Raw genomic sequence first — 23,041 nt, forward strand, 5'->3', positions numbered from 1 at the left:
CGGGTTTTTTCATCGCTTTACATCTCACATGTTTATTACTAAACAAACAGACAGACAGCAAGAAACACATACAGACAAACGCACAGACAGACAGGTAGACAAACACACATCCCGTTCCCTTACCCTGGTAAAGTTCCTTTTATTTGCAGCTGTCACATTGAGTCCTTTCTGTTGTACCTCATGTGTCAATACTCTACTCAAACAGACAAGACAGACAGACAGACAGACACCCGACAGACAGACAGACACACGTCGCGTTCCCTTACCCTGGTAAAGTTCCTTTTATTTGCAGCTGTCACATTGAGTCCTTTCTGTTGTACCTCATGTGTCAATACTCGACTCAATACTTTATATCCAATATTGATGTCACTGCCATAGTAAGTACTAGTGTCCTGTGTAGCTTTGTATAACTCTACGGATATCTTGAAAGACAGGTCAGGGTTCAGCTTTATGCCATTTTCAAGATCGGAAAGCTGGAATTAATAGAACATGTAAGTAACATTATTAGTAGTGGTATATGGTTGGAAGGCAACATTCTAATTGTACAGGAATAAAACAAACCAACCACAACAAAAATATGTGACGTGACCAAGCCAATTCAGTCTGAAGTCGGATCAAATCAAATTCCACATTTTGATATATCTAGAAGTAGGAATTTGTCAGCTTATGTTTACTGAAATAACATGTTTCTATCATCTATTGTTGGAAAGTTTTTCAAAGTTCAGTCATCACAAAAACAAAGGAATTACATAAGAAAGAAGACACATTTGCCCCCATATTTGCAAACTAGAATTTCTGACTTCCGACTGATTTTGTGGAACTTTAATTGCATTGCCTGAGAGAAAGAGCGAGAAAAACAAACTCTGGCATACACCTTCCTAATAATTTGGCTAAAATTAATGTTTACTGCCCCCCCCCCCCCATTAGCATTAGGGTTTGGGTTCAAGGGAGGGTTCGGACAAGGTTAGGCAATATAAACAAATTCGATCTTTTTGATCGACCATCAATGCTTGCTCAATGCTTATTATTATTAAATCAATTAATTTAATATTGTTAATAGTGATAACAGTAATTTTTGCCTGTAGTGATATTAACAATATAAATTTAGCATTAATTCTGATTAATTAGTTGATAGTTCATTAATAACAAGCATCGAAGCAGCATCGATGGTCGATCCAAAGATCGAACAAATTTGTTTCTGGTGCCTTAGAATCAGGGTCCAGATGAAGATGTTAGGATTATGTTTGCAGTTGACGGCACTAATAAAAAAGTTGCTCCTCAAATTCCAAAATTTCAAGAAAGTTTCCAAAGCTAGATTTGCGATAAGGTAGTCTGCAATATGGATAAATAAACATCAATTCCACATAATATGGCATTATTTTTCTAACTTGCACAAAGATGTTTCTTAAAAATCACTTTGCCTTTGAAAAAACTCTGCTGGGATCGGAATCTCAGGGAGCTAAAATCTTGAACAGGAATATGTTGTGATCCACTGATTGGATCTTCATGCAACATCATTTGTGTCAAAGTAATCAGAAAGTATTCAGGAATTTCTAAAAATCATACTTACTATGCCTTTCAGAACTGAGAATGTTTCCGATGTGCAGTTGAATAGATCTGTTTTCAACCAATTGTCTTCAAAGCTACATAATCTCACAGCTCTACCCTTGGTTCCTAGAGGACATGGTGCTGAAGCCGTCTTGCCAAACTTGGTACGAGGCCACCAGAGTTTCTCGGAATAACGCTTTGGACAAGAATCGTACACCACTGCAAGACAGAAGATGGGGCAAAGGTCCATCATCATCATCATCATCAAGGTCAATCATTATCACCATCATCATCACCATCACCATCATCATCATCACTATCATCATCACCACCATCACCATCATCACCATCACCATCATCACCATCATCACCATCATCACCACCATCATCACCATCATCACCATCATCATCACTATCATCATCACCATCATCATCATCACCATCATCATCACCACCATCATCACCATCATCATCACATCATCATCACCATCATCACCATCACCATCATCATCATCACATCATCACCACCATCATCATCACCATCACCATCATCACCATCATCACTATCATCATCACCACCATCATCACCATCATATCATCATCATCACCATCATCATCACCACCATCATCATCACCATCATCATCATCATCATCACCACCATCATCATCATCATCATCATCACCATCATCATCATCACCATCATCATCATCACAATCATCACCACCATCATCATCACCATCACCATCATCACCACCATCATCATCATCATCATCATCACCACCATCACCATCATCATCATCATCATCACCACCATCATCATCATCATCATCACCACCATTCACCATCATCACCACCATCATCATCATCACATCATCACCATCACCACCATCACCATCATCATCATCACATCATCATCATCACCATCACCATCAGTCATCATCACCATCATCATCACCACCATCATCACCACCATCATCACCACCATCATCACCACCATCATCATCATCATCATCACATACTAACCTTCACATCCTCTCAGTGTGACCTCAGCATAAGGATCCAAACACGAATCACATCGCCGACCTATGACCCCATCGTTTACACTGACATTGTCCAGTCTGTTGGTCGCAATCCTGACTCAGTGACCCGATGTCGAAAGCAGTCGCAAGCATAGCAGGTATCACTCAAGATGGCTTTATTGTTCTCCTCTGGTAAAAACACCATTGGCCGGTAGGAATGCTCCTGTTCAACAATAAAATATTGAAAAGTAAAGATAATTATTAATTTATTTAGCCAAAGATATATATATATGGCATAATTATATATATGCTTTGTAAAAGCCCATGACCAATTTAGCCCAAGATACACATTATAAACCATTTGGCATCATTTATGTAAATGAAATCACCATCTTTTTCTTTGAAATCATATAATACAGCATATATTTGTCTGTAAAATTAAAGATATAAGAAAAATAGAATGCTCTCTCTGCTATTAATCTTACAAAAAAGTGTATATGCTGTGAAGTCTGCACAGAGAAATGTGCTACAAGCAGTTAATTGATTTTTCTATGAAAGATTGTTGTCTTACTATCATTGGCAAATTACTTGATCATCAACGTTATCAATCAATATTTACACCTTAAAGGTGTGGAGGAATTAGCCGGGGGAATTAGGGAAAACACAATAATCAAGAAGGGAAAACACAAAATTTTAAATATGGACATGTTGACTACTCAGTACCAGAAGTGGGTAAGTGCACTAGCTGCCATGTGTCGCTGCCATGTGTAGAAGAGTAACATACACTGTATGTAAATTGCCAAATGTTCAAAGGGCAGCTATTGCATTTACCCACATCTGGCACTGAGTAGTTGATGTGAGGGAAAACAAAATATCTGAGTTAATCTTCCATCCCAAGCATAAGTAGTGAGTGACCGGTCCCTAAAAACAGCTCTTTAATATATCAAATATATGTCATATGTGACCATCCACCACAACTGAGCCCGGATGTCGCCAGTGCCACTATTGAGATATGCTCCATTGAACTTAACAATAAACAATAGGAAACAAAGGATTTATTGACTGTTTTATTGATTTTCACTACTTAAATGTCAAGTACTATAGACATGATATACATCATTTTAAGGCTAATTTCAAGCAGAATATTTTGGTTGAATATTTCAAAAATGATGATTGGCAACTTCACGGCTCAGTTGTGCTGGATGGTCACATATTTGTCAATTTGCTTTAAAAATTTAAACCAAACCTGTAGATAAAAATTAAACACAGTATTACAAAATTCTGTTTGACATTCATCTCTCATAGACAAATAAGGTGGTACCATTTCTACACCCTGAAACAACACAGCACCACTCAAACAACCAAAGGCAGGTAGACAAGATATGTTACACTAGAAATGATAAAGAATTAGAAAACAGGTCAATAGTAGCTGCTCTACTCTATAATGGCACACTTCCCAGGTAGGGTTACACATAAACTGGTCATCTTTAAACTCTTCTTGCTTATTGATGACAAGATCAATTACATCACCAAGGTACAGATATCCATAAAGGTTGATTATTTTTTATCTCATGGCCAAAAAAGGCATAGTAAGGGTGCCTCAGACCATCATCATGTAACCTTCATTACTTTGTGTGGGATTTAGGGGCTTGTGATAGGCTGGGGTATTACTTAATGGAGCAATGGGCTATTCCATATGAATTCCATACTCCCCCTGTGGAACATTTACCTTAAGGATACGATACATGATTTACCGACAAGTGACTCATTTCGAATGCGATCATGAATTTTGAAGAAAAAAGTTTCCACAGGCTTCGTTGGGACTCGAACCAGCGATTCTAAACTTCCTTCGATTACGCGTCTAGCGCTTTACCACTCGGCCACCGTGGCAGTTGAGCAGATTAGTGTAATGATAAAAGATAAATCTCATAATGCCATCTTTAGCCTTTTGTTTACTAAAAAAGACACGTTTTGTAAAGATAGATTAGCCGTTTTATGCATAAATAGCACGAACGTTTGGGAAAGGTTTCAAACAAATAATAAAGACACTGATGTGATGATGAAATTGCGAAAGTCGGGAATTATCTGCGTCGCAATGTTTTGTTTTGGTTTTAGGAATTTGACCTTAAAATTTACGACTTCATGACATCATTCGAAATCAACAAAAGATATTTCAACACTATATGTACTCATTCTTTCTCTAGAATGTTTTGTACATGTATGTGAAAAAACTTCAACAATGGTTCGCTGCATAATGGTAAAAATAGCCTTGACCTAAAAAAGGGCGAGAGGTACCATATTTACGGATTTAGGCTAAATTTAAAATTGATATAAAACGTTTGTTTTTTAATCGATTACAAAAATTAATTTTTGTCGTATAAAGAAATTGTATCTGGCGTGAATTACACTACAGTTTTAATTCCTAGGGCTCTTTGACTTCTTCGAATAATTTTTTTAATGATAGAGTGAATCCCCTGGCCCTCTATAATTACGCACAAAAGATCGACCCCCCTTAAGTCTTTCACAAAGTGAATGCAGGTTTCAGAGTGAATCAAAAATTGGGTCACTTCTATTTGAAATCCTCATTCCAGTATAACAGGGGGAGTGTGGGTTTCAAAATAATTAACCATCGCCATAGCCAATTCCATTCCTCTTTTCTTAAATCTTCCACAGCGTCATGACAGAGGTATGACAGCATTCATATGTAACAGCCCAATGCAACGAAAATTAATTTGACTAGGATACAACTCTGGAAATATCAGAACTACGCCTCTCAGCTCATACTCCTATGTGAAAGTCTCACATTTTGTTTGTGCATAGGACATTACACTAACAAGCTTGTGACAGACACACATATCTATAGTGGGAATTCCAATTGAATGAACGCAGCTTTCAATAGCGTGACGAATTTTTGCGTACACTGCGCGATATACGCCAGCGCAGCGACTGTGCGTGAGTAACGCTGAAGTGAATCAACCATGCCAACGCACTCGTGATTGGTTAGCATTGTATCCAAGGTCGTGCGTTTGGGTTGTAGTTTGAAATACGCGATTTAAGATCGCGGTTGGATCGAGTGCAGCTGTTGAAAGCTGTGTTCATTCAATTGGAATTCTTACTATAATTGTAATGACATGCTTACATTCTAGGTTGAAAAGATTCAAAAATCTGAACCTGTTAACTGATGCTTGAATTCTGTATTATCCTGGCACTGTCAAAGCTTTACTTCAACTGTTGCGTCAGTTTTATAGCCAAACATCACTACAGGTACTGCTTTCACCTTATATTTCTTATTCTGTACTTTGAAAAATTTGTCGTATATCTTAAACTTTTTCTCTTTCTTGAAGTAAATGTGACAGCAAACAGTTCGCCTGATCCTATATTCTCCCCCCCCCCCTCCCATATCTTGATTTCAGTTGCTTCCTCCCCCTCCATCTCCCTCTTCTCTCATATCATAATAACAACATATTTGCAATCCTATACACCACAGAACAATAGTCCCTAATATGTCACTTGATATGGTACAGACACAAAGATTTGAATCCACAGACCTCATTTCATTATGATGGTTTCTATATCATTGCATAGAGGCACAACACAGATGCAACTGTCTTAAAATGATAGCTGCTTTGTAACATTTGTTTCTCTGAAAATGACCAGTTACGATGTCTTATCCTTAATTTTTCTTTTTTGTTTCTGTTGTTGATTTCTTTGCTAAGTCATATAGGTAGTTAAAAGGGCATTTCATGATCCGCAGTCTCATCCCTCCACTTTTCTTTAAAAATGTTGAGATTTTTATACCACTGGAAACCTCTGGCTACAAAAATGTTATTACAGATTAATTCCTTTTGCAAAAATATCACCAAATTTGAATTACGTTCTGGTGTACCGTTCTGGTGTACCAGAACGAAATTACAAGAGTGGCTTAAGGAGCAGTGTAATACACATAATCATGCATAACTCGCCAACACAAAATTGGAATCAACTGTAATTTTGGGAATAAGCTTTTTTTGTGGATATCTACTGAAAAATGTCATAAAAAAAGGATGCTAGGATCACGAAATACTGCTTTAAATGAAAAGATTTTCAGCCAAAAATAATGTTTTTACCTGCACAGTGCAACAACAACAGCAATAGTACTTACTGCATCAGGTTAGCTACATACATGCACACAGTAATAACATCTTTCAAACCAAGGTTGGTATAAATATATTCTTTTATAGTGAATACTAAAATGTAAGCATCTTTGTTGATGACATTAGTGACAGCAACAGTGACTAACAAAGCTATGCTTTTACTCGTCTCCCCAGTTACTTTACCTGCCATAGGCACATGGACAGGTACATTCATTACACAGCATGTAAACGGGTGGCCAATTACTCTTATCACACAAAAGTCTTTACTCCTAAAGATGGCTTAGCCCCCCGGTGGGTTCAGTTTGTATTTAAAGGTAGGATGTATGACCGTTCCAGGATTTGAAAATGACCCCTATTTCACGGGGAATCTAGGACATTTGTAGCAATTTTACCCCCTATTTTACTTGCGAAATCAAGGAAAATTTGCCCCAAATACCTCCCCTATTTTTATCATTTTGAGGACGCATTTTCATTTCACCCCCTTATCACGATGAATCGAGGACATTTTTCCGAAATAAATACCCCTATTTTTATCATTTCAAGGACGCTTTTGAATTTCCCCCTATTTCATGCGGAAATGAGGACAATAACGAAAACTGTAGCAGTAAAAGACGGACAAAAGTCCTAGAAATACACCCTATTTTTCATTTCAAGGAAAATTTTGCTCCAAAACACCCCTAATTGGACAATCGCAAATAATTTTGTCCTCAAAAATTCCGCGGACATTTCTTGAAAAGTACCCCTAATTGGAACCATCATGCGTACACATTGTCAGTGAAGACTGAACCCACCGGGCTTAGCCCATGACATGATGGTAGACACACAATTTCTATCTTATATTTAGAGAATAAACGATAGGGTTTTTGTTTTTACTATCCTCTACTGTGTGGCAGATGCCAGGCAGGTCCAATATTTTGAGTAGTGGAATGCAATAAAATATTGGAACTGCCTGTCATCTATCACATGGTAGAGGATAGTAAAAATTCATATCGTTTATGCTCATTCTTAATCACTTTAATATTATTGTAATAAATAATTTATAGAGCAAAAATTAAGTTACTTCCCTTATTCTAAAATGAACAAAACTTGTTTACAACTTCACGTCTTCAGTTGCGCATACTGTAAGTGTGTGCGAGTATTATATACTAAGTCTACGCATAAGTGCTAAATCGTATGCGCACCTCTCCAAGCATGTTATGTGTTATCAATACTCGCGGTGACACCCACAAGCATGTGATTGTCCAATAAGATTATGAGTCTACAAACTAGACCACTCCCACTGACTAAGAATTCTAAAGTTAACATTGCAGCTTGCGAATGTTTTTCGAATGTCATACTCCTAAAGATGGCCAAGCCTTGAAATAAGCAGACTGGAACCAGGAATAATTTGTTTTTGAACATTGCTCCTGGTTCACTGGAATTTTACAGGAGCAATTTTTGAAGAAACAGGGGCAATTTTCAAATAATAAACAATTTTCTGCATTATATAAAACAACATACCAGCACTATAACTGCATCAAGTACAAAACTGGAACCAGTAGCAATTTGTTTTTAAAAACTGCTCCTGGTTCATTTGAATTTTACAAGGACCAGGAGCAATTGATGTCTTTACGAGGGCAAATTTGCTCCTGGTGCCTGCTTCTTTCAAGGCTTGAAGATGGCTTAGCCAATGATTTGTTAGCAGATACTAAAAACTATGAATATGTTGTAAGTTAACATTGCAGCTTTTGCTTATTTTAGCAGATACATCCATACTGCATCAACACAATGATACTCTACTTTGTCTTCTCCTACAGTCATTTGAAGGCATCAAGTTATTGTTTTGAGGCATCAAGTTCTTCTAAAGGTCATCAGTAGTACCGTACACACTAATTGCCTTGTAATAGCACACCTGTACTAGAGGCTATGTGCTATTATTACATGGCATATGTGATGCTATGTGTTATAACATATTATAAGAGAAATGGTAGTCTTGACTTACTTGCAAGGGGCTATTCCAATTGAAATCCATACACCCCCTATGGAAGATATTACCTTAATCTTCAACACAGGGGGTACGGTATGTATTTCAAATTGAGTTACCTGAATGGATGACTCCATTTGAGTTTACACCCCTTGTGTGAAAGATTAAGGTCATGTCTTTCACAGGGGGTGTATGTATTTCAAAAGAAATAGCCCAATATGGTAGACATGGGGACAAGATACTAATACTATAAATGACAATGTCATTTAAAAGTTACTAATACTACAAATACTGCTGTATTATGAGTGAAATGTATGGAAGAAAGTCTTGCTTGTTGCAGTTCTGTTGATGTAAGGACCCGGTCTTCACATTCCGTGTATCCATGGATAAGCATTTTGTTTAAGAATGCAAGAATAGGACCTGACTTTTACTGCAGAAGTCATACCCACAATTATCTGATGCATAAAATGTCCATGTTTTGTATGTAACAATAATTTTAATTAATCTTCACATTTCTGTCAAACAGGGGTATCTTTGAAATTTTGTTTGTGTTTCAGCGAAGAAAAAAAAAGACTATTGTTGAAGGGCAAAAAAATTGTGAAATTACTCAAAAAAGGAGTGTATTTCACCTGATTGAGCTGCAAAAGGGGGTGTTTCCAAGTTTGCGCACAAACATGCATACTTGCAGATAAACGGAATGTGGGGACCGGGCGTAAGGGTAGGTAACTAATTCCACACATGATAATGATGATATCTAAATTGCATTTCAGTTATATTTGACAAAATAATATGTTTGCCCACCTGCTCCATGGACTGATTAATTAGCATTAAATGTAGGTCAGTTTGATGACAACAGGTATAGGTTTACAATCATAAAACATTGCAAAAACTCTTTTTATGTTAATGTTCTAGCATTGAATGCAATCAAGTTGCATTCCTATCTTGAAAACAGTTTCCAACACCTCCACACGGTTGTTTGATGTATATAGAATTGGCTTCATTATTAACTAAATGCAAACTATAGATGGCGCTATTTATCCTAAATCATATTTCTTTATTTGCAAGGGTTAGGTGATTAATACCGCCATTAAAACAACTGGAATAGGTGAAACAAGCAACAAAGAAATGTTACAAACATATTTTATCAAACAATAAAAGGAATTATTTGTATTAAAAGCTTGAAAGGGTAATTTCCAGTAACTAAATGGCGACACCAATTTTGGCATTAATACATACATTTTATAGCCGAAAAAGCTTATAAAAATACTATAAAAGTGAATAATTTTGTAAAAGAGGGGAAATTAAAGTTGGGAACGACTTAAAATCATCTGTATACATTAGCACGATATCACTTTTAGCTGTTTAAGCCTAAAATTTGGTTATACATGATGTTTTGTTTGAAAAGCTAATAAATGATCCCATCAAACAACCGTGTCCACAACACATTACTGTCACTTAATACCTAAACACCCAAAACATGCATTGCATTCCTCTACAAATATCCACGTAACAATTCTCCTTTTTCTTCAGTATAATCAAAAGGATATTGATGTAAACCTACCCCATCACTTGCATAAAATCAATCAAATTGACTTAATTCTAACCAAAGCCTCTTCTATTTCGATACCTTACTATTTGCCCAAGGATTAAGCGGATGCTTGGATTTCCGCGGACTGTTCTAATTTTATTCAAATTCCGGTCACGATGCAGCAATTACTAAAAAAAGATCGTCAACTCACCTGACAATAACATATTCCTGTGGTCTTGTTACAATCCGAATTGAATCCGCGCTCTTCGTCACATTCACACGGTCCACATATGTGATGTCCCCACCAGTCTTCATCGCACTCCTGCACGGTGTTTTCACAGTGCTCACCATAGTACAGATTAGAACACTTGCATTGATAACCCACTTGGTGTCGGCTTGGGAGACAGTAGGAGCCATGTTCACAGACGCCAAGATCGCAAGCACTTGTGCACTGCTGGCCGTAGTGACCTGAATATCAAATTGATGCAAGTGTTTGTCAGTTGGGGGTTTATGTGTGTTCTTACTGTGGGATTTAACTGAATGGAACGTGTTTAGGATGACTCTAAAACTACTGAAAAATAATTCAAATTATATTTACAGATTTTAATCATGTTAGGTTCACAAGTTCTTTTACAAATATCTAAGTAGCCTTATCATATTCATTCTCGGGATTTATTCAAATTTCTAAATTAATCTTCCAATGTGAAATAGATGATGCATTACGTAGGTTTGTAGTACAAATTTATTGAGAAGATTATGCTTGACAACAGAGGCCAAAGCTGAAGTATTTGAGTACAATTTGGTTTTCTCAATGAAATAGATGCTTTCCAATAAATGTTTTTGCTAGCAGACATGTATTATATGATAATATATTGATAGCAATATACAGTATATATCATGCTGGGATTTAATAACTGCAGATAATGTTTTATTTCAACTTATTTGACAGATAACCCGGGCAGATAACATACAATTCTTGCAATATCAAAATGATAGACATTAGTCACAAGCTTCAGAGTTTGTTCAAAAAAGAGTTTATCTTGTGATGCTACAAGAAAGCAAACACTTTCCCACAAATCAAGTGATTAATAACAGACCCCTTAATGCATACTTTATTAGACCAGCTGCAGCAACAGTTTGCAAGTACCTACCGTTCTCGCATTCGCAAGTATAATCATCCCATATATCTTCATAAACACTCTGATTGGGGCACACGACGTCGGGCGCAAGAGTCCACTTGCTCGCATCCATGTTCGACATTGATCATCCGTGCCACCGTACTGTCCAGCTCAACGGCGCCAATTTTCATGCCCTGTTATGAGCACAAATAGAAAATAGCGGACGATATTGATTACTCAGGAGTTCTGAAAGTATCGGGTTTCGGCGTCCTTCAGTGAATTGAGTTTTTGAATGGGAGATGTTAGCAATTTGACAACTCTATATAAATCCTTCGGCAAATCGTGGGCTTTCATCGAGGGATTTCAATCGCAAGTGAAATAATGTGAAATGAATAGATATGTGAGGCCATCAGGCAAAATGAATCTTTAGTTGTGTAATGTGACAATTCTCAGTTGATTAAATTGTCAGTTGAAAAAATTGCACTGTCTTGAAAATACCATTATGACTGTTCTCAAGAGATGTAATCTATTTTGTGTTTTATAGAAAGAAAAGAAAAAAATCACAGATATTTTGGAAAATTATATCAAATCTTGAGTTTCCAACAATTAATCATATTCAGATACATTTCAAATTCTATAAATATTTTTTCAAATATTGAACTCATCAAAAACTTGATTCTTTCACACCAAAAAACAATCATTTCATTACTTATTGCAAAGATGTGGACTGTCTATCTTTATGGATACACATAATGGATGCCCTTGACAACAAAATATTATAGATTATTAAAGGAAAATAAATAAGTAAAAAGTCGAATGTCATTTTATCTTTGGATTTTCCTTTTTTTCCATGCAAATATTTCATTCAATAACAACAATATGTTAACATGTCATCAAGCATTTTAGTATCTTGTTCCATTGTCAATGTCATTCAATTTCCATTTTAAGCAGCTAAAATGGTGAAAAATCCTTGAAAATCAGACATATTCTATTTTGATAAAAGCAATAAATACAAAAGATATTCTCTCCTCATTTTGGGTATATTTGAAGACTTAACTTTCCTATAATTAAAGATAGAAATAAAAAGAATTTATCGCGTCTGATGTCACTGTCAATTACGATCCTTGATTGGTTTACACAGGTTAATAGTGTGTAAAGGAAGACCGATCTATCTGGTGCTGATCGGAGAAAAGGAATAGCAGCAAATGGCGAAACATTATGTACTTTTACAAGGCAAAAAGCAGGTTTTCTAGGCATTGTTGACATGGTGCCTTCATGAAAGAAAGTTTTCTACTATTAAGACCTAACTTGGTCTTTGCATGATTTGCATGTTTGAATTTGCAAAATTAACAATAAGACGCCCGGTTATACCGCCGTGTTCAGCAAGTCATCGTCACGACACTTGTAAACAAACCATGTTCGAATTTGATTGACAGATGACGTCAGGCGCGATAAATTCTCTGTCTTTATTATCGAAAAACAACACCTTGATGTTTTGCAAAAGTTCATTCTACAAATCATATACTTTGCAAACTTGCTTAATTTATTGTTGTTAATGAGTTATGTACGTTTTACAAAAGTGTTGTTGTTTCAGCGCTCTTTACAACGTAACTAAAGAACCGCAGCACCTATAAAAGTATATCTGTGATATTTTCATTCTTCTACACACTCGCTATGAATTGAGCAATGCACTTTTTGCCAAATCTCACTACCATTCATAAGATGCTGTGAACTACCAAATCACAACAGTTTAAAATAACTAATAACCTTAAGCTTGAGTGTTACAAAATTTTGCGTACTCTGTGATTAGCAAGCATATTTGTGACATGATCAAGGGGAATGAGTCACATGTCGGCCCTGGTCGAAAATGAGTTTTACACATGTTTCTAAAGAGGACATTTAGAGCTTTCAGAAACTGAAAACCCCATGTTGATATGACTTTTCTTTCTGAAGTTACGCCAATTTATCAATCGCTGAAAACAATATAAAACAAAAGAATTTTAACACTTTCTTTGCCAATATCTCAAAATCAATATTAGCGACATCCGACTCATTTCCCTTGATCGTGTCACATTTGACATTATGTTACATGCAGAGCGTAAACAACCAGGCACTTCAATTTGAAAGGTGCATAGTGACATTATCTATGAGCGACACACACACATGGTGGAGTCGGTACTCTTTGGTTTAACCTCATTGATCGCATCACATATCTCCCAGTCCCACCACCACTAGCTAAATCAATACAATCCCTCAATGATCTTTACTGAGCATCAGTCCTATTTGTATGACAAGTCACATCACCCAGCACTAGTACAAATAATTGCTCTTCCGCTTACTAAAAAGACAAACAGACATACTGTCTACTGAAACAAACGAACCAACCTGCCGTGCTCGCAGGACAATCCCTGAATCCCTAAAAAGCACAAAATGCTTGAACTTCATCCCTTGGTAATTTGATGACGATTTCCTTATAGGTGTTTTTACATTCCAATTGAGCTGTGTATGTCATAGCTAACACGCCTGCACCATATCCTGACCTAGTATCATACTTTTGTGATTCCTTGGTATTCATTTTTAATTATTTACATTGTGGCATCAGACATATCAAACCTTGTAGAGTAAACTAGTTATACTCTGTCCAGTTTTAAGTAAGAACTGACACCACTCAGTCTGTTGCAATTTCTTATTGTGCTTTATACAGATTCCCTCTTAAAGGCCCTTTCAGTGATTTCACAGGAACATTAAAAAATGGAAATTTGTCAGAGTTGCTTAGAAATAAAGAATAAGTCTACAGAATTTCATTAAACCACTTTTCCCTGAATACATCGACAAATTAGTCAAAAACAGAAGTTTTAGAAAGGTTTTCTACTTCAACTCAGATCGACTCGAGAAAATCAAGATTTTCGTACAGTGCGCCACCAATCGACTGGAAAATTTCCTAGTCCAGTGTTTCTAACACGGGGGAAGTAGAGTCTAAATTGATTTAAAACAGCCGCTTAATTTTTGTAGTAGAAAACAAAATAAGCAATTAAACGTCACCGAGGCAAACTAACGGTCAATTCAAATATGAAAAACAGTTAAAATTGTGTATTTTGTTTAAAATAGTAGCTACTGATGTAATAAGTAGTAGAAACAATACATAACGCGTGTTGGTATGGTGGAGAGTGAGCTTCTTTCGATCTCGAGTCGGACTTTTTGTACTGTCAGTATCAAAAGTCCAGATTCATGTAAATGCTTTATTTTGTTTAAAATACACGGCTTTCGACCGAACCACTAGCAGGCTATGTTAGCACATCTATGCCAATTACAAAGGTACCAAAATCTGAATTTTGATGATTTATACGATCGTCCGGATGAGCAAATCACTGAATGGGCCTTTAAGATGCACATTTGGACTGTGGTGCATATTGCATACAGCAATATTTGATTTCATAGGACTGCAATGTTTCAAATTGTGAATCAAACTGTTATGGAAGAGAGTAATGTTTTGTATTTATAAGCAACATCTTCTGCCACAAACACAGCAAATCTTTGCCAAAAAAGTGTAAAAATTAACATCATTTTGGATCATTTTGAATTATAACCTGGTTTCTGGATTCATTCACCAAGAGATAAAAATGTACTAATTTATACTAAAAATGGTATTATAGTTTGACCAGCTCGTAATCGGCGGGCCTTATAACAACGCGGATTAGTATCAATATATTTTATTTGGAGAATTGTCTTGTGACATCTCGCCAGAAGTATTACATATTATTAATTGAAGTCCTATACTTTGTTTACTTTCTTTAACATGCAAAATATTGACCAGGTATATATTTTTTTCAATCTTAACATGGGTCTACTTTTCGGCGTAGGGGTAAAAGCCTAATAATTCTCGCTGATTACGAGCTGATCAAAGTATAGTCTGCATGTCCTAGACACAAGTTACATCCTATTGAAATGAAAATTGTTATAAAATATATAAAACAATAGCAAAAGACAGTATGATGTTAGCAGCATGACTGTCAGATACACCATTTAGTGATGTACTATTGATGTCTTGATTACAGCTGTCATCCTATCCTAGCCACCATATCAGGTTGCTCAAACACACCATTCCATTACTACATACATCCAATTAACTCATTTAATAAAGAGTATATGGTATTTGCCATATGATATGTTTTTGCCTGATCTACGAGCTAAAATCTGCCATGGATATGTGACTAATATTTAATGTTGATGTACGAGAGTAAAAGGATGGTCAACCAACATAATCCGTTTTTTAACATTATCCACATGTCGTTTAACGCTAGATTACCGTATTAGTAATTTGGCCGAACACCTTATGAACTCATTTGATGAGAAACATGGGATTCATTATCTACTTGCTTGATTTATCAGAAACATATGTCAATGATGACTAATGCTATATGTCTAGCCTTAAAACATTCGTAAAAACTGATATAAATGTTCACATTACACACAAATTTTATTAACTGCTTAACAGATGATCACATTTACAACTCTCAGCAATTGGCTCTTCCAGTTGAAATTCACACTACCCCTGTGGAAGATTTTGGAAATATCTTCCACAGGGGGAGTATGTTTTTCAAATGTAATTGGTCAGCGTTAATAATTTTGAAACCCATACTCCCCTTGTGTTATGGCTTTACTTATATCTTCCACAACTGGAGTGAGTATTTCAAATAGAAGTTGCCCAACTGTCTATTCTATTCAAAACTCACACTCCCTCTGTACAAGACTTTAGCTAAATATTCCACAGGGGTAGTGTGGATTTTAAATGGAACAGCCCAATTCCTTATGGACTGCAAAAAGACCAGTCACTGTCCTGATTTCCCATTTCTCGTAATTTAAGCTTCTACAAAGCGCTTCAATAAAACACCCTCTGTCATTGCCAATGAGCTGGTGAATGGCGCAGAAATATGAATTTACGATGATAAAAATGAATTACGATCACAGAATAAAACTGGTACGGTAGTTGATGAAATGATGATGGAGTGAGTCATCTTCCGTTCTGTGTTTGTGCTACAAGTCATTGGCTTCACTCCATTAATGCCATGTGAAAACTCTCATCATCTTAATGTCTTGCGTGCGCATACAGATTACAATCGCAAAATTGGTGCAATTTTTTTAGACATGAAAGAGTCTCAAGCACCACTAGACCACTACTAAGCATGCTTGCGCTGATTTTAATGTTAATCATACCAATATAACCCAAAACAAGCATGAAAATTTAGAATTTTTTCACTTTTTTAACAAATTTGTTAAAAAATTGTCAATGTCGTCTGCAATCATAATCTCCAAGGTAGAATGTTAATTAAAACATCTCTGAATCAAGTGTATAGCTATGCCTTTTAATGTCTAGTGTTGTGTTAATAAATTTTAACACATGCCATGCCAGAAAGCCACCTGACTCTTTCTCGTAAAGTCAACAATTTTTTTTTTTCGTAGCAAAACAGAATTCTATTTTTCTCCCAATATGACTAACACTAGGAAAATGAATACCTAATAACATAGATAGAGATTGCACTCAGATTAGATAGAAATTTGCGGAATTACTACTATTAATTATCTTATATTATAAATGCAAGGTCGATGCTAATTTTTAACATTTAAAATTGAAAATTTGCTGATATAGCCTAGTGATATCCTCTAAAGATATGAAATTTTTAAAATAAAAACAAAAAACTCAGTCACCATGCATAAACTCAATAAATCAATTTTTCATTTAATTTCAATTTCATTTTTTTTTTAAAACCACAAATTAAAAATAATATTTTTTTTCTTTTTGCAATTTTAGATAAACAATAAGATGCAGTCTATTTTTTTAAATGTATATGTGACATGATCAAGGGGAATGAGTCACATTGTTGACCCTGGTCGAAAATGAGTTTTACATCTATTTCTAAAGAGGACATATAGAGCTTTTAGAAACTGAAAACCCCATGTTGATACGACTTTTCTTTGCGAAGTTACATCACTTTATCAATCCCTGAAAACAATATAAAACTAGAAACGTCGCGGTTTTCGACGCAAGGCGTCGAATGGGATGCCTCCACCATGGGGCGATTGAAATTTAAATGTGTACAAATCCATTTTTAGTAATTTGACTTCCAATGACCCCTGGGTGACTCCAAAATGACATGCCAAATATTTGGCTCTAAATGTTGACTGTACCCACCAAGTTTCATGCCCATATGACCAATTTTATTAATTTGACCTTATATGACCCCTGGGTGACCCGAAATGACCTAAAATTGGCTCTAAATGTTGACTGTACCTACCAAGTTTCAGGCCCATACGACCAATTTTATTAATTTGACCTTAGATGACCCCTGGATGACCCCAAAATGACCTTCCAAAAAATTGCCTCTAAATGTTGACTGTACCCACCAAGTTTCATGCCCATAAGACAATATTTAGTAATTTGACCTTAGATGACCCCGGATGACCCCGAAATGACCTTTCAAAAATTTGGCTCTAAATGTTGACTGCACCCACCAAGTTTCATGCCCCACGACCAATTTTATTAATTTGACCTTAGATGACCCTGGGTGACCCCAGATGACCCCAAAATGACCTTCTAAAAATTGACTCTAAATGTTGACTGTATCCACCAAGTTTCATGCCCATAAGACAATATTTAGTAATTTGACCTTAGATGACCCCTGGGTGACCCCCGATGACCCCGAAATGACCTTCCAAAAATTTGGCTCTAAATGTTGACTATACCCACCAAGTTTCATGCCCATGCAACAGTTTTTAGTAATTTGACCTTAAATGACCTTTGACCTCAGCATATGACCTTGAACCCCACCAAAAAAAAGTAGCCAGAGTTTTTGACCATGACCCATCTATCCTGAAAATGTGAAGTCAATCCGCCCATTCATGCCCGAGATACAGCCTCCGGACGGACGGACGTAGTAATTTGACCTTAAATGACCTTTGACCTCAGTATATGACCCTGAACCCCACCCAAAAAAAAGTAGCCAGAGTTTTTGACCATGACCCACCTATCCTGAAAATTTGAAGTCAATCCGCCCATCCATGCCCGAGATACAGCCTCCGGACGGACGGAAGCTCGGAATCTCGGAAGCTCGGACATTGCAAAAACAGTATGCCTCGCGGTGGAGGCATAAGAGGCATAACAAAAGAATTTTAACACTTTCTTTGCCAATATCTCAAAATCAATGTTAGCGACATCCGACTCATTCCCCTTGATCGTGTCACATATATCTAAATGTGTCAACATATCTAAAATGTGTCTCTAGGAGCATCATAATACCAGATAATATGCAGATGTAATATGAAGAACAACTGGCCTAGTTTTATATTTATACTCAATGAATGCCGACTCTGTACATGGCAATCAAACATACAATTTTCCGACATTTGTCAAATTTTCATACAATGTGTCATCACAGTTGTAGTTCGCTCACTGTAGGTTATCTGCGGTATGGGATCTCTTACGCGGTGGATTTATGTTACACTTATATTGATTCGGATGAGTATTGGATGGATCCCATATAATCTTTATTGCACATAAATCATCATTTTTCTCATATAAAGCAAGAGCCAAGTGGAATGCTCATAATAATGCCAGAAATTTGTCAGAAACAGTTGAAATAATAAATATCCTGAAACGGTTGTGTCAGCTGAGCTTATCTGTGTTTAATTGATTTTCTAAAAATGTGATTTTTCCTGTTTTGTTTTTTTAATTGCATTTTCCCAAACTGTTTGGATTTATTTTGAAAAATGCAATTTGATTTTAAATGACTGTCTAAATGAACAAATCCATTACCTCTCTTCTCCCAGAGAATTAATACTTAGTTGTTTTGTCAAATAAACAAATTCCGATGATTTTCAACCATTATGGTTGATGATACAAAGATTGAGGATGAGGATGAGTGAATAAACCACTGTCTTTTTATCAAAAGATAAAATGCCATGGAAAATTGACAATATGGTCCAGTTTTGGGGACAAATTCCATTTCATGGGTTTTTTGCAGTCATAACACATTGGTAATCTAATATTTTAGTATGATTAAAAAATAATAATATTCCTTTCCTCTCTGATATGCTTGTCTACAGTGCAGTCTTTAATAAATTTCATTTGGAGAGGTTCAAATTGTCAATTGGTGAGGTTCAAAATGTCAATTGGTGAGGTTGAAATTGTCAAGGGGAGGGGTCAAAATTGGAAAACAATAAAACAAAGGCCTCCTGACAGCAGCCCCTTCTGCCCACCTACCCTCAGACCCAACCAATATACCATACCTGTAAGCAACCCTTGAATCCGTCTCCAATATACCCATTGCCATCATCACCAGGCATTCCTCCTGACAGCACCTCACTCACTTGCTTGGCATCTATCTGACTCGCTGCACTCGCTGATTTCTGTAAGGACACAATAAAACAACAAGAATATAATCTATTGGGTGAAAAATGTACGGAGCAGAGAGCAGAGAGCAGAGTGATGATAATCTTCTGTGATTTGGTCTGCACATCTCTTGTTAGCAGGACACTATGCTAACATATGTGACTGGGAGTAAATTGCTTCAAGACTACATACACTATGGACCATGATAACCTCATCCTAATGGCATAGTCCAATAACCTCAATTACATAATCATAGTGCAAAATTTGACCTCAAGTTGCAGAGTATGAAGTTTTGTACCCAAATTTTCAAAGGTCATTCAACGAATGTACAAAATGTATTGGGGTTTAAGAACTGTGCCCATAATAGATGAGCATGTTGCGGATCCTAGTGATAGTCATCACTCGGTCTTTACTGTTATAAGGTTAAGTTTCACTAAAGGCACTTGAACATAAATTTCTATTCTAAAAGTGTGACTTATTATGGCTCTTCTTTACATATTTTCTATGGTAAGATAATGGTTCTATTGACAAAATTGAAACGCCATACAGCCATACTGCGTCTTTTCTCAAGGAATTAAGAATTTAATACTGTATTTGACCTAATTTGTGCTCCTCCAACCTCCATTAAAGGTGGGTAACTTGATTGACAATCTCATCCCCCCACTTTACCTCATCAAAATGCTGGTGTTGGTATCAGATGAAAGCTCATATTTTTCTCATAAGCATATTAAAATTTGGCGTTCCAAATCGGTATATTTCCAAAGAAATCATCAAAAACCTGTCGAATTAGTCTCAAATATGGTATACCATATTTGAGACTACTTAAACAGTTAGTTTTTGATGATATCTTGAAATACACTGAGTTGGAACTTCTAATTTCAATATGTTTATGAGAAAAATAGGGCAGTTCACTTGAAATTAATATATTACATGATCATGATGATTATCATTAATAAAAACACTGTAGACTACCAATATCATGCTGTGTAAATGTTGGTAATTCCATTAGGAATTAGTCATATTTACAAAAAACATTTACACGTTCTTTTTGTTTGAGTGCTTGAAAGGGATGACATTTTATGTTATACGTAAGTTTTAAAGAATTTAATTTTCCAAATATATCAGGTCACCTTCCTTTAATAAGCACCCTGACAGAATCTTCAAGAGAACTGTATAAGTGCCCCCTTTTTCAACGCACCTGTAAAATGTTGAATCTCTAATTTCCGGCTTAGATTATGACGATTTTGCTTACAGATTCACTGTATCATCAATTTAATCATCTTAATACCCCTCCCCCCCACCTACCCCCTACCCCGAAAAGAAGCTGACTTCAGGCACTTATGAGATCAAATACAGTCAATGCAATGAAAATTTACATGTTAGCCTCACATCCTCAACAGCTTTCAATCACAGAATTGAAAAGGCTCAAATCTATCAAAATCTGCTGATACTGAATATATACAAGGTTGCTTTCACAGTAACTCACAATATTATTTCACATCATAATGACAAATACATCAAATTAAAAAAATAATTCATACTAATATAAAATGAATTGCAATAATACCTTCAAGATTCATTCAAACAAACTAATAAACAGAAAGCCTTGAATGGACTTGAATGTCTGGCTGCATAGTGCCGATGCTATGTGGATAACAGCATTCAACGATTGCACCTGTATACATTTGACTACATTTTCAAATAAAGGAATAAGCAAACACATTGAATCAAACCCACGGTCTTCCTTCAAGGGTATTTTTACAAATCAGGTCTTCTTTAACTTCTTCTTTTCTATCAATTAGAGGCCATTACATTTGAATTCTGCCTGAGCAACACCTTTTGCAATTTTGTAATTTTGGTAAGAAGTATTTAAAATGCTAGAGAACTGCTCTCTTTAAGTTAAGTTTGACTAATCTTAGTTTAAACTAAGTTTAACTTTTTTTTAAACTTTTTGACTAATCAGAAACATTAAGTGACCCTACAAACTTTTTATTCGACATAAAATATTTGATGTAACATATCTACGTTATTTAATCTATTCCCATTCTATTTCCAGCAATGTTTAAGTTCTAACGAATGTTTAATGACGTAAAATCAATAATATATTTCTACCAGATATCATACGTAACATATTATCGATTTTACGTCATCGAACATTCGTTAGAACTTAAACATTACTGGAAATAAAATGGGAATAGATTAAATAACGTAGATATGTTACATCAAATCTTATACGTCAAATACCCGGAGTCTGTAGCGGCCCTAAGAGTTTCCTCCATTGCTTCAAACATGTTAATCTTAAATCCTCAAGTACATGCTTAAAAACAACTAACATACCGTATTTAGTCAAATAGTCGCCCCCCCCTCAAATAAACGCCCCCACCACTTTTTTTCAACCAAGATGTTTCAAAAATGCTGATATTTCCATGCTATCTTGTGTAGTAAGCTTACCAAGTTGCCCACATGGTCGATAATAGCGTCACTTTTTGGCAAAAATCTGGATTGGAAACCCGGAGGTGAACCAGAAGTCAGTGTTTCTAGTTCACAGTTCGTCATTTTAGCGTGAGTTTTAAGTTTACCTAATGATTTTAACGGGAATTATCGTTCTAAAATTGACTTTGAATAAACGCCCCCCCCCCTTGGGAAAATGTAACTCTTTGACGAAATATGGTAGTAAAGAAAGTAAATCTGGGTCCCATTTCATGTAGGATGCTTCTCAAGTCTTATAATATATCATAAGTTGTGACAAATCTTTAAATCCATTTTGTGAACTTGATCGCTAGTTAAAACATTAAATTTTGTCAAAACAGTGTTTTATATATATAAAAGCATTAAACTAATGATGGCAAAAAAAATACATCAATCCTTTATCACCGATTTGTCTAAAGTATTCTATCCACATCCATCACTTGTGGATAATTGATACACCCTGAACATACTTCATAATAAAGTAAGTCCACAACTGCAAATTGTGTTACTAAATTTTACACGCATGCAAGCAATTTAAGAAAATTGAATTTTTGCAATATCTTCCCCAAAGGCAAACATTTAATTAATCACACTTGCATATACGTTTCCTCAATAATCCACAAAGAAAGGCAAACATACAGACAGACAGACACCCCGACACACACCCAGACACACCCCAGAGACACGGACAGACATAGATACACACACAGATCCCCCCTTCACCAATCCCCTCCCCACACTCACTCCAACACTTTCCATGAGCCGGATTGTTGGATCAATAAAGCTACAGCATTATAGTGGCGTACATTCTCCCCGCTCATCGGCTCATTTCTTATATTAGTCTGTACCCCCCAAGGCTATACACATTAGGTATCA

General features: G+C 36.0%; 1 protein-coding gene across 1 annotated transcript in view; it reads right to left on the bottom strand.

Moving 5' to 3' along the window:
• The window catches only part of LOC140147843 (cadherin EGF LAG seven-pass G-type receptor 2-like), a 138,270-nt gene that overhangs the window by 38,881 nt on the left and 76,348 nt on the right, over positions 1-23,041 (bottom strand). The window contains 9 exon segments of the mRNA XM_072169599.1: positions 267-473; positions 1,571-1,767; positions 2,573-2,642; positions 2,644-2,697; positions 2,699-2,791; positions 10,404-10,660; positions 11,344-11,414; positions 11,416-11,504; positions 19,594-19,713. Of these exon segments, the coding sequence (XP_072025700.1) occupies positions 267-473; positions 1,571-1,767; positions 2,573-2,642; positions 2,644-2,697; positions 2,699-2,791; positions 10,404-10,660; positions 11,344-11,414; positions 11,416-11,504; positions 19,594-19,713 (1,158 nt within the window).

This window comes from Amphiura filiformis, chromosome 3 (assembly GCF_039555335.1).
Source record: "Amphiura filiformis chromosome 3, Afil_fr2py, whole genome shotgun sequence".
NCBI classification, from domain to species: domain Eukaryota; kingdom Metazoa; phylum Echinodermata; class Ophiuroidea; order Amphilepidida; family Amphiuridae; genus Amphiura; species Amphiura filiformis.